At 37.0% G+C, this 12,451-nt stretch overlaps 2 protein-coding genes across 2 annotated transcripts in view; both read left to right on the top strand.

The window, feature by feature from the left end:
• The window catches only part of Polr1A (RNA polymerase I subunit RpI1), a 553,279-nt gene that overhangs the window by 265,852 nt on the left and 274,976 nt on the right, over positions 1 to 12,451 (top strand). The window contains exon 14 of the mRNA XM_089249700.1: positions 1,030 to 1,197. Within this exon, the coding sequence (XP_089105826.1) occupies positions 1,030 to 1,197 (168 nt within the window). The remainder of the gene's footprint in view (positions 1 to 1,029; positions 1,198 to 12,451) is intronic.
• On the top strand, positions 10,860 to 11,833 carry LOC149069387 (uncharacterized). Its single transcript, XM_089249701.1, has one exon. It carries the CDS (start codon positions 10,860 to 10,862, stop codon positions 11,607 to 11,609), a length of 750 nt encoding a protein of 249 aa, XP_089105827.1. The 3' UTR covers positions 11,610 to 11,833.

The raw sequence follows: 12,451 nt of genomic DNA, 5'->3' as shown, positions 1-12,451 counted from the left end.
CAAAAAACAAGCTGATAAAAAGATGTTTGATTAAAAAAAAGACGGTGCAATTGTTTTATTTTGAAAAGGGATGAGGGTTAACGAAAATATTGTTAATTTCGCTGCTCCAAAACTGCTCCGAATCCTCAATTTGCTGCTCCAAAACTGCTCAGAATCCTGAATTTTGCTGCTACGAAATGAACTTTGTCACTTCCCACCCCTGATGAATGAATAATTTCCAATTCTACCAATTAGTCTCCGTTGCTGTCGCCTTCATCGAAAAATGTATGCGCGAGCAGCCATGTTTATTTCCGTAACGTGAACTTAACGAGTGGTCTCCGGTTCTCCCTAGCTAATGTTTCACGTAGCGATAACGAAAATAACATTTTCAAAAATGATTTGGTGACAACTATGCTGGATAAATTTTTAGGATGAAAAAAATGGAGGAATAATTATTAAAACTTCCTGAAGCTTGTTCTCCAAGACAATTTTTTTGGTACTTTTTGCATTTTACATTTTTAAATCTCCTGTTTCCTCAAATTTTTTCAATGAAGCATACTTTAATTTTTAATCTTTTCTAGAATCAGAGATGAAGATGATTTTCGTGATTTATAAATTATGCTATGAAATATGACTATAAATATTGATCTGACAAATTTGCCATGGTTAATTCCCCCCTTTCCCTGTGAGACATTTGAATCACTGCAGATTTGCTGTATCATATATTTCTTGCCAAGCATTGTTCATAAAAAATACACAGTGATTTCAGCTTTAAATGGCAGCATTTTTGAGAGTATTAGCTTTATATTTATGATCCAGATTTCCTGTAATTTGCTTGATAATATATGGTCTTCCAAATTACTTTTCGTCAAAAAGGTTTTTAGATCATCAACCATGGTTCCAACGACAAAATTTCACAGAATCTTTGATGAGGTTATGGACGAGTTTAACCATATTTTCCTTCAAAAATAAGAAATATATATATATTCTAATTCAATTATATTATTCTAATTAAAAAAATTGTTCAATATTTTTCACAATAATTACTAGAATTGGCAAAATGGGAAAGCTAAGAAATGGCATGTTGGAGGAGCACTATCAGGTGATGATATGACAGAGAGTGAAGTTATTATTCGCTCAGGTGAATTGTTATGTGGTATAATTGACAAGGCTCAAGTGGGTCCAACACCATATGGCTTGATTCATTGTTGTTATGAGGTAAGCTAAAATGATCTCATATATACATTTTAATTGTGACTTTTCATTATTTTTTGTGTACTAGAGTGAGTATTTTGATTTGATGATCATCTTTTTTTTTGCTGTGGAATTATGTAAAATGAGTTCCATTTGTGTATAAAAGTGTAGTTATTTGTAGTTTTTCTATAACTTCTCTTATAAAGCACATAACCTAGTCTATAAAACTCAGTCACATATAAACTACACTTACTACTTCAACTAAGTATAGCTAATTATGTATAGTGAAAACAAGAACTTTTTCATCCATAAAAGTTCTTGGCATTCATCCCATTAGTACCACCCTCTTTTCGCAGTAGCTTGTTGTGCCTACTATCAAAGAGCCTCCTAGGTACTACAAGCCTGGAGCATATCTTCGTGATGTCACAACCCTTCTCCTACCACATACACACTTTTCAAGCAGTTAAAACTTGTAATCAACATGTATTTTTTTTACACTTAAAAAGAAAAATTCATGATTTTTTTCCCCTACTACCTTGTATGGTATACGGACACTAAATATTAAATTAATGAATTAAATATGGAAAACATACAGGTTTTGAAATTCTCTGCTAACAAGTAACTCTAGATGTTGTTTCTTTCAAGCAAATATTTTTGAAAAATCTGGCAATATATTTGACTGTTGAGCAACTTTTTTCTAAAAATTTATATAATAGAACTTATTAGAATTTTTAATTAAAATAAAAGGGGGGACATACAGGCAATGCACAGAAAAAACAGTTATTAAATATTTTTTATTCAACTGAATTACATTCATATTTTCAATCTAATTCAAAGGAAAATTGGTTGCCGCTCTAAACATTATCATATAAAATTCTTTGAAAGTTCAAATTTATAAATGTATGAGGAACTTCGAAAACACAACATTTCACAATTTTAATCTGATAATTATCACTATAGTACATATACTTTGAAATTGAATTTTATGGCCGAAATGAATATTTTAAAAAAAAGTGATTTTTGTCTCCTCTCTCTAAGAATCAAACCTGGGTCTCCTTGCATACCAGGAAAGTGTGGAATGTATCGAGACACACTTTCAATTCCTTATAACTCACATTATTAGCGTGAAGTGCTGACGAGACATTGCAGCCTCCACTAACTACAGCAACTTTTGCCCCAGATGACATTTTATTGTAAGAGATGTTTTTCTACCCAAAATATAATAAGAAATTGGATTTTCTGGATGTTATGCCAAAATGAATATTTGGAAAGAAAAGTGATTTGTCTCTTCTGGGAATGGAACCCTGGGTCCCCTTGCATTCTGGGCTAGTGCGTCCACCAGTACACCAGAGAGACACACTTTTCAATTTTCTTATAACACTGTTGCTGAAGTTATATGAAGTTGCAATGTCTCCACTCAGCGCTTCATGTTAATAATGCATGTCATAAGGAATTGAAAAGTGTGTTGCCGGTGTATTAGTTAGCTCTCTTGACTGTATGCAAGGAGACTGGGTTCGATTCCTGGAGAAGACATCACTTTTCTTTCCAACTCTTCGTTTGGCGTAACATCTAGAATATTCAATTTCTTAGTGTAAAAAACACCATTTCTTAATATATATACTTTCTTGCAATATTGCACATTATGAAAAGTCTTATTTATTTTCATTTATATAAAATTTTTATAAAATAAATTTTAGTTTTCAATTTTAAATGGTAAGTTATATATGGACAACATATAAATAACACGTTTTATTTGCAGAAGTTTAGATGGGATGGATTTTTTTAAGTAATAGTTTCAAATCCATAAGAAAGATGTATATCTTCTGAAAAATTTCCATACGTATAATCAAAATGCACCTTTTTAATTTTTACTTAAAATACCCAAAACTATTCAATATAATTAAGATTGTTTTACAGCAGCAAGTTTTCATTTTATTGAAGACTTTTGGTGTGAATGTTATCATTTTTAGATTTTATGTAATTATTAAAAATGTGTTGCATATTACAGTGAAACCTCAATATAACGATACTCTCTGGACATAAAAAAAATGTTCCAGAGGGATCATCATTATATTGAGAGACAGCAGTTTAATATTAGACTTTTGACAGTTCCAAACAAGATTTGAAAAAATATCATTGTAGAGGGATGGTTTTACCATTATATCGAGTATCGTTGTAGCAAGGTTTCACTGTATTTTGATACAATCATTACAGACTTACCACAATCATAAATACCTTTAAATATTGTCCATCACCTTGTGTTGATCTCAAATTGATAGCCAAAACTTTAATTGTGATTTTCTTATAGAATGTTCTTGGCTTAACATAAATTTTGTGCATAATCAAACCAATAAACTTCTTAATTTCGAGAATTTCACCTCATTTTCCTGCTACATCTTTCATAAGCAAAGTTCTCTACACTCTGGAACCACCTACATTTTACAGCAAAACTTGAAGTAATATGTGTGAGTATGTAGGGCTGGCACTAGGTGGCATGATTACAGGAGAGGCATTTTTTATTACAATATTTTCACTCACAAATTTTTACACATCAAAATAATTTTGAAGGGAAAGCACAAAAATAGATAAATAAACGCAAGTAAATACAGTAATTTTCAGTGTTGAAATGCTATTCAGTGCTTAATTCATCTCAATGCACCTCCTTTCCTGCACTTCCAAAAAGTGCCATCTATCTCTAGAGAAGCTGGTTTCTAAAAAAAAATTTTTTTTTTCTTTTGTTTTTTATTAAGTATCTTTTCTCATCACTCTTTATCAACATTTTTTCAATTGACTTCCCTTTTTTTAATCAAATCCTCCAGCACAAGTTATTTTCTGACAAATTCCTCTTTCAGCCAACACCATACTAAGATAAGCTCTTGTGGGCGCTGTTTGGCTCTGGAATGTTCTGACTGCCCATTTCTGAATACCTATATCTGTTCTTTATGTCGGGTTTATAATTTCAATTTTTTCGCAGAAACCTTAATACAGTTATAAGGCTGTTCCATGGAACCCTTGATGATAATGAGGCCGTTGTACATAATTTGAACAAATTTTTGAATATTTTATCCAAAAAAAGTGTCTCTCTACTGCCGTCCTTACAACATCATAACCCCAAGGCAAAATGAAAGAGGGCCACGTAACACCTCTTAGTTTACATATTTTATTGCCATAAATTGTTGTGCTAGATCTTATTGTGGAAGCTTCTATTCAAATGAGGTCCCTCACAAAATGAGTGGGTTAGGCAGGCTTCCTTCTGGGGGTCAGAGGTTATTCTCATCAGATGTGATTCTATTTTTGTTTTTCATGCTACACATTCATATTGAAGGGGGCCACATGAAGAGTCTGACCTGATGTCCAACTGAAGATCTCAGTCTAGGGGCCCTACTACAGCATGTGAGGCCATGAGTCTCTATGCCATGCTCAGTTGAACTCATGGTTGGGACTCACAAGGTTGGAGCCCTGTAAATCTATTGGGAGGCATTTTCATGAATAAAGAGCTTTGATTATAACCATCACCAGACGAAAAGTACCCGTACAAGAACTCAGGCATGTGGCTTTAACTGAAATAATCATTGACTCATAGGGTGTTCATCTGAGTTGTCTGTGAATATCTCCGGAGTATGAAATCAAGCATCTATTCTCAATGGTTTAAGTGAGCACTATGACTCCTACAAGGGTAGGGCTAGCTTGGGGATCCGGGACAAACCTCATTTTTTTTTTTTCACTATAGAGGACGCCTCCACCAAAGATCCGTCTTGGGGAAGAGGCTATCTCTAGGATAAGGGGATGGAGGAAGCATGATGAGCACAGAAATACTCACTGTAAAAAAAAAATGCCCTTTATCTTTTTTTATTTCATATAAGTGTGCAAAAGCATATTTGTAATAATTGAATAAGATCTTTCTTCAAACTATTTTTAGTAAATTTTATGTTGAATTTCAATGTTATATGATATATATGTGCTAAATATAGCTCAATTAATTCTTTTAAATGCAGACATTTTTCCAAAACCCATAGGAAAAAATATAAATAGGTGCATCCACTATAGGACCACCATCCCTCTTTAAAGAAGAGTTATTGTATATATATTTGATCTGATATATATTTACTCATCAGAGTGGCGCCATAGTGGTGGTCGGCTTAAATTGGTTTTCTGTGGTTCTCTCCCCCAGCTTTGAGGCACGAATGCAAGCCAATCTTTGTTAAAAAGTCTCACCACAGAAAGCAACAGGCCTACGAACAGTACAAATATTCAATCATTATGCTTCACTTCTGAAATATAAATCATAGCACTGAAAAATCAGACACAACACTAGATACACACTGAGACTGTTAGGTACTTACACTTCCAACACAACTCACTTAAATTGCCCATAACAGGACCGGGAAATTTGCTGAGATTGCTAGAAGCTGCTGCAATTTCCAACGTCTGCTACAAGAACACTAGAATTCTTCAATTATGCGTCATCTCGCACCAAAAACAAAATTTTCCCTTAAGAAACTTTGAAGTTGCATCACAATAGAAGCTGACTTTTCGATAACATCATTTGTTTTCCATGCAATTTGATTTCTTGGGATCACAAATAGAATTAGCTTAATTCCCTCTCCCCAGGATTTGACGCCCAGGCTTCTGATAACGCATGAAATAGGGTCAAACTATAGAAATTGCAGCTCATCTGCAGAATTTAAAAAAAAGACCTTCAATCGCGGTTTCCAGCTATTTTTTTAACAAAGAAAAGTTTACTCCTTTGATTTATGCGTTCCTTACATTAATTATTTTTAAATTGTATTAATTTCCCCTTACTGGCTGGTGTGTATCCTTTAACAGAATGGAAAAGTTTGGAAAGAACTTATTATTTCACTGGAAAAGCAAGCAATGAGGAATCGGTCTTCACCATCAGAAGTTGCAACACATTTTGTGAAAATAGAATTGTTCTATTAAATTTCTAATAGTTTAATCATTATTCTATAGTTTTTATTTCTATAGTTAAAGTTGAAAATAATTTAAGTCTATAGTTTTTATCACTCTATTAAATTTCTTAGAATTTCTAATAAATATTCTAAGAATGACCCAGCAAAAAATAAGTTATCTCGAAGTATGTTGAATCAAACTGAGGTAATGATCAAGAGCAAGCTAAAAAAGAAGCACATTTTAAATATAAAATGAGTATATTCTGATAAAAGAAGCAAGATCAAACAATCAAAAATGCTTGAAACTGAAGAAAACCAAAGCACAACTTAGTCTTGCATCAGTGGAAAAAACAAGAAAAATAATTACTTTTCTAATGAGTGTTTCAAGTCTCTCCTGTAGGGATTTTTTTTTAAATTAGTGATTACTAAGTCTACAAGCTAAATCTAGAAAACTCATTTTCAAATTAGTTTTGAAATCTGAAATACCATGTGTTAAATGTCTTTATGTTAGAAGCCTCACATTTGTTGATATTGTAGAGAATCTAAAAATATAAATATCAAGAAATCTCTCAAAAAATGTGTATGATTAAAAAATAAAAAAAAAATTCTAGAGCAAATCTATGTATTTTGTGCCTTGGGGAGGGGCACCCCTTCTTCTCTCTCTCTCTCTCTGAGCTAACACTGTTTTTTAAATTAAAAAATCCTGTGTATGCTACTGAATATATGTTTTTTTATTATATTGCTCTCAATTTTTTTTATTTTTCGTTGTGTATTTTCGATCGACTTAAATTTATTTTTCTCGTTCACATTTCATTTTCATTGTTTTTTCGCCAGATTTGTGTTTTCTTGCTTCTTTGATATAAATTTGTAGGTTTTTGGACGTTACTGTTAGCAAACAGTGTATACTTTTTCCCGGGTACTCTCAATAACTTTGTTTTTCCTTCCACTTGGGCCTATTGTTGTAGTGTTGATGATTTGAGATAGTTAGCTAATTCTAATAAGTATAAATTGTACTTTGTAGCTTAATACTTTTTTTTTAGGGTGTTGTATTCTTTATATACATATATATTTTTTTTTCTTGATTTAGTTTTGAGCATTCTATTTTACGTAATTTTTTCGTATAATCTCTTACAAATATTTTGCTTAGTAATGTATTTTACATTATATTAATTTCCAGTTAACGTTTCTCATTTTCCTATTTTTAAGTTTCATTATTATCTAGCTTTAGCAATATTGTTAGTATGCCTCGACCTCGACTAGTGTTGTGTAGAGCTTGCAACGGGAGGTTTCCCTGGTCTAGGGATATAGTAGCTGACAGTTTCAATTGTAAAGGGTGCTTGGATAGGACAAGGCTGGGAGGAAGATTGGCAATGCTCGATATGTTTTTCACCGCCAAAAGTTGTCCTTGCGGGTGATTCTGAGGGTGTGAACGAATCAGGTAGGAGAGAATATTAGTGAGTCTCTGTCAGAGTACAGGAATTTACTATTATCCACTAGGGAGGGGGTTCAGATGTGGCAGTGATTCCAGTGCTGCCAAGGGGTAGTAGGTGGTATAGTTTTAGGATCCACCAATTCAATATAGGCCTGAAGGACATTTGCTCCTCACTTGGGGTCACATTCTTGGCACTTCCCACATTTACCGATAGGTGGCTTCATTCGGAGGGGATCCATCTAAATAAGAGGGGGGGGGGTCTGGGAGGTTTACGATAGTCTTAGGTCAGGTTTTTTACTCCCAGACCACGTAGTCGAGAATGCGGGTTAGTTAATGATAATCACAACAGTACTGACAGGGAATTACACACCTCTGACTTGGATGGCTTCTTGATTGACATTAAATCACCGGGCAAATTAAAATGTGTGTTAATTAATGCCTGGAGCTTGGGTAATAAGAAAGATTTTTTAGAAACTATGAGAATTGTTAAGGGCCTGGATCTTATAGCCATTACAGAATCTTGAGCAAATGATGGGGATGAATCTTTCTTGCACATCTCAGGATACAATACTTTTTTGAGAAATAGTTCTGATAGGAAAGAGGGTGGGGTGTTGATATACGTGAAATCATGTTTGAAGGCTAGAGAGTGAAACGTGAAGAGAAATTATATTGAAACTATATGGGTTGATCTTGAACACAAAAGACATCATAAACTTATTGTTGGGGTTTGTTACAATCCACTGAATAGGGATTCAAACTACATCACGAAATTTCATGATGAAATTTCCTACATGTGTAAGCATAAGAGGGTTCTCATACTAGGGGATTTCAATTACTCAGGTATTGATTGGGAGAACCTTTCTTCTAGAGATCAGTATGAAAGAAACTTTCTTAAGTTCGTGCTCGGAAATTTTTGTATCAGCATGTATCAGTAGCCACTAGGGGTACTGCTATTTTGGATTTAGTTCGTACTAGTTCTGAGGATCCTGTTGAACATATTTTGGTGGGAGAAGAGTTTTCTTCCAGTGATCATCGTATCGTCATATTTCACTGTAACTTTTCCTTGGGTAAGGTTGATAACAAAAGACTGGTTCCTTGTTTTCAGAGAACTAACTTTGATGTTTTGAGAGGAAAGTTAGCGGAATTTTTCAAAGACCGGTTGAAATCAGTAGGGGTGGTAAGTCAATGGGAAGAATTTAGTACGAAACCGTCCTCTGTTTTGCACAACGTCATACCCTTTGTTCAAAAAAAGTGTTTGTACATCGCACCCTCTATGATTCACGGATATCGTGCATAACCTTTATCTTGAAAAGAAAAGAGCATTCAAAGAGTATGAAAGTGGGTGAGGTGACCTATCATTGTTTACTGATAAAAGAAGAGTGTTGAAGAAAGCAATAAGGGATAGTAAAAAGGACGTTGAATCTGGGTTGGCAGATAACATTGGCTCTGACCCAAAATCATTTTTTTGATACGTCAATAATGGATGTAGAGGTGGCAGTTGGCGCCCCTCTCGATAGGAGGCTCTAGGTTAGAGAGCAATGTAGACATGTGTAGTGCTTTCAATGGCTATTTCACATCGGTTTTTAATGGAGATAATTATATTCAATATACGGGTGTTGCATGGGGTAATAAAATCCCCAACGATATTCAAGTGGAAGACGTGGAGGTCCTGAATCCTCTAAAAAATGTATGTGCAAGCAAGGTACCAGGACCAGATGATATCTATCCGAGGGTTCTCGGAGAATGTGCTAATGAATTGTTGGTGCCAGTCACACAGAACAGATATATAGGAGCAGTGTTGCTGAGGGTATCGTCCCAAGGGATTGGAAACTTGCTTCATCGAAAATTTTGGAAATTATCATCAAAAGGCAGTTTGTGGAGTGGATAGACGAGAATAATGTATTGTCAGATAATCAGCATGGGTTCAGGAAGGGGAAGTCATGTGTAACTAACCTCCTTTGCTTCTATGATCATGTGACTAAAACTTTGGTTAAGAGCAAAAATGTAGATGTTGTTTAACTTGATTTCCAGAAGGCATTCGATCTTATCCAACATGGTAAACTCTTGAAGCGTTTACACGAGATTGGAATTGAGGGCAACTTGCTGAATTGGATAGAATCATGGTTAAGAGATAGGTCGCAACGCGTTATGGTGAACAGGGAATTCTCTGGTTGGACAGGTGCCACAATTGGAGTTCCTCAAGGAAGTGCCCTTGACCCCATACGTTTTTCACTTTTTATCGATAAACTTGATCAGGGTATCGATGGGATTACTAGTAAATTCGCAGATGACGTGTAGCTAATGGGGTAATCGTGAATCAAAGCGATGGGGAGTTGCTCGAGACCAACTTAAACAGGATTGCAGCATGGGCAAATGAATGAAGCATGATGTTTAGCGTTGATAAGTTCATGGTCGCTTATTTTGGTTCGAACAACCCACGGTTCTCTTAGGAGTTGAATGGTATCACTATCCCGGGTGCAACTAGGGTCACAGATTTGGGAATTCTTATTGATGAGCGGTTTAGGTTTTCTGAACATTGTTCAGCGGTGGTGAAAAAAGCGAATAAAATGCTTGGTCTCATTTTCAAAAAGGTCTCTTCGCGTTCTCCTAAAGTCATTCTTCCGCTTTTTCGAGGCTTAGTTCATCCTGGACTGGAGTATGCTGTAAGGCTTTGGAGACCATACCTACAGAGGGATGCAGAGAAGAGCTACGTGTGTCCTTATTGGCACACAGGGCTTGAGTTATGAAGAAAGACTTCATTTTTTGAATATGTTTACATTGGACGAGCGCATGTGTCGAGGAGATATGATCGAAGTGTTCAAAATTTTCAATGGGATGGATAGGATGGACCATGAACTTTTAGTACACCGCCAATCGACTGCTTTTACAAGGGGACACCAGTATCGATTGGTGAGGGACAGCAGGGAATTTTTCTCTAATGGGGTTGTTAATAAATGGAATAGCTTACCCCCGGAGGTAGTAAATTGTAACACAATTGACATGTGGCGTCGCCGCCGACGTGTGGGAAAAGAAAGCCATTTCCTCAGAACGAGGATTGATGTACGCGCTCAAAGCGCCATCAGGTGATTATTCTAGTTATTGCGCAGTTCGTTTCTCGTCACGTCATGTATATAGGATGTTGTGTGAAATAAAGTCCGTCCCTTGTGTAAGATATGTCTCTGTAACTACACGCAACCGGTGCGTCTCATAATTCCCGATATTGGTGACCTTGGAAAGTCTGATCATCAGTTGAGACATTATATCTAAAAAAAGAAACAGCGGGCGCATCTCAACGGAAACAACACGTGCTGTTGAACATTCTCGCCCACGCAAAAAGCGAAATCATGGCGGACGTTGCAGCGGTAAAGATACCACCGTACAATTTCGCCGATCCTACACTGTGGTTCCTGATGTGCGAATCAACTTTCGAACTGGAGATTCCGAAACCGGTAACGGACAGTCGCACAAAATTCAACTACATAGTGGCCCATCTACCACCGGAAGCAGCTTCCATCATCCGCGATGTCATTACGAATCCAACGGCAACAGATCCCTACGGACACGTGAAATCGGAGTTAATCAAGCGCAGTGGTGAATCGTCACAGCAAGAGATACGGAAACTTCTCACCGGGGAGCAACTCGGTGATCGTCGTCCAAGCGAACTTTTGCGCGTCATGCGGCGTCGCGCGGAATCACACAGCGTTCCGGACGAGCTCATGTTGGAACTGTTTCTTCAGCATTTGCCGACATCTGTGCAATCCATCCTGGCTGCGGTCACACCACTAACGTTGGACAAAGCGGCCGAAATCGCCGATCGCGTCATGGACGTAGCACCACAAGCGGTAAGTGCCTGTTCTAACTCTTCCGCGAATTCCATCGAGGAACGTCTGTTGTCGGAAATCGAAAAGCTCCATCTGCGAATCGACGAAATTTCCCTAGGGCGAAGTCGTAGCCCGTACCGAAATCGCTACCCGCGACAGCGTAGCAGATCGAAAAATCGCGACGAGTGTTGGTATCATCGACGATTCGGCACCGATGCCAAGAAATGTGTCTCTCCCTGCAAATATTCGGGAAACGAACTCAGCAAAGAGTAGAGGCGACTTGCTCTTTGCCATCTACGTCACGTCGCCTGTTTGTGAAAGACATGAAAACGAATCTATCTTTCCTCGTTGATACGGGCAGTGATGTTTCGATCTTGCCGGCAAGCCTTTCTCAGCGCAAACAACGGCCTGTTCAAGCGTTCGCAGCCGCGAATTCATCATCCATCGAGGTGTACGGCCAACGAATTCTTTCCGTGGATTTCGGCTTGAGACGAAATTTTTCCTGGCCATTTTACATCGCCAATGTGTCAACTCCTATACTGGGTGCGGACTTGCTTCATTATTTCGACTTAGTCCCAGACCTTCGCAACAAGTTCCTACGCGATTTGAAAACGAAATTGAAACGTCCCGGACGCGTCTCAAACGCAAAGTGCATTCATTCGGTGAAAACGATTACCGGTGACTCAGTGTATCACAAGCTGATTTCTGAATTCCCGGAGATCACTAAACTTCCTAATCCAAATGCACCAGTAAAGCACAACACCATCCATCATATATCCACAAAAGGACCGCCTGTGGTGGCGAAACCTCGTAGGTTAGCTCCAGACAGATTAAAAATAGCGAAATCGGAATTTCACAACATGCTGCAACTGGGGCATTTGAGACCTTCGAGGAGTAATTACGCCTCACCACTTCATATGGTACCAAAAAAGGGTACCTTGGAATTTCGACCGGTCGGAGATTTCCGTGCTTTAAATGCACAAACGTTAAAAGACAAATATCCCATTCCTTGCATTACTGATTTCACTGCTGAACTGCATGGTACTAAAATTTTCAGCCATGTGGATCTCATAAAAGCCTACCATCAGATCCCAATAAATCCTGATGACATCCAC

The sequence above is a fragment of the Pholcus phalangioides genome, unplaced genomic scaffold (genome assembly GCF_987345545.1).
Source record: "Pholcus phalangioides strain wild (caught in Gottingen) unplaced genomic scaffold, Ppha-v1.0 ptg000022l_1, whole genome shotgun sequence".
Lineage (NCBI taxonomy): Eukaryota > Metazoa > Arthropoda > Arachnida > Araneae > Pholcidae > Pholcus > Pholcus phalangioides.
Note: the sequence above shows the minus strand (reverse complement) of the source record. Positions and strands in the feature narration are given on the sequence as shown.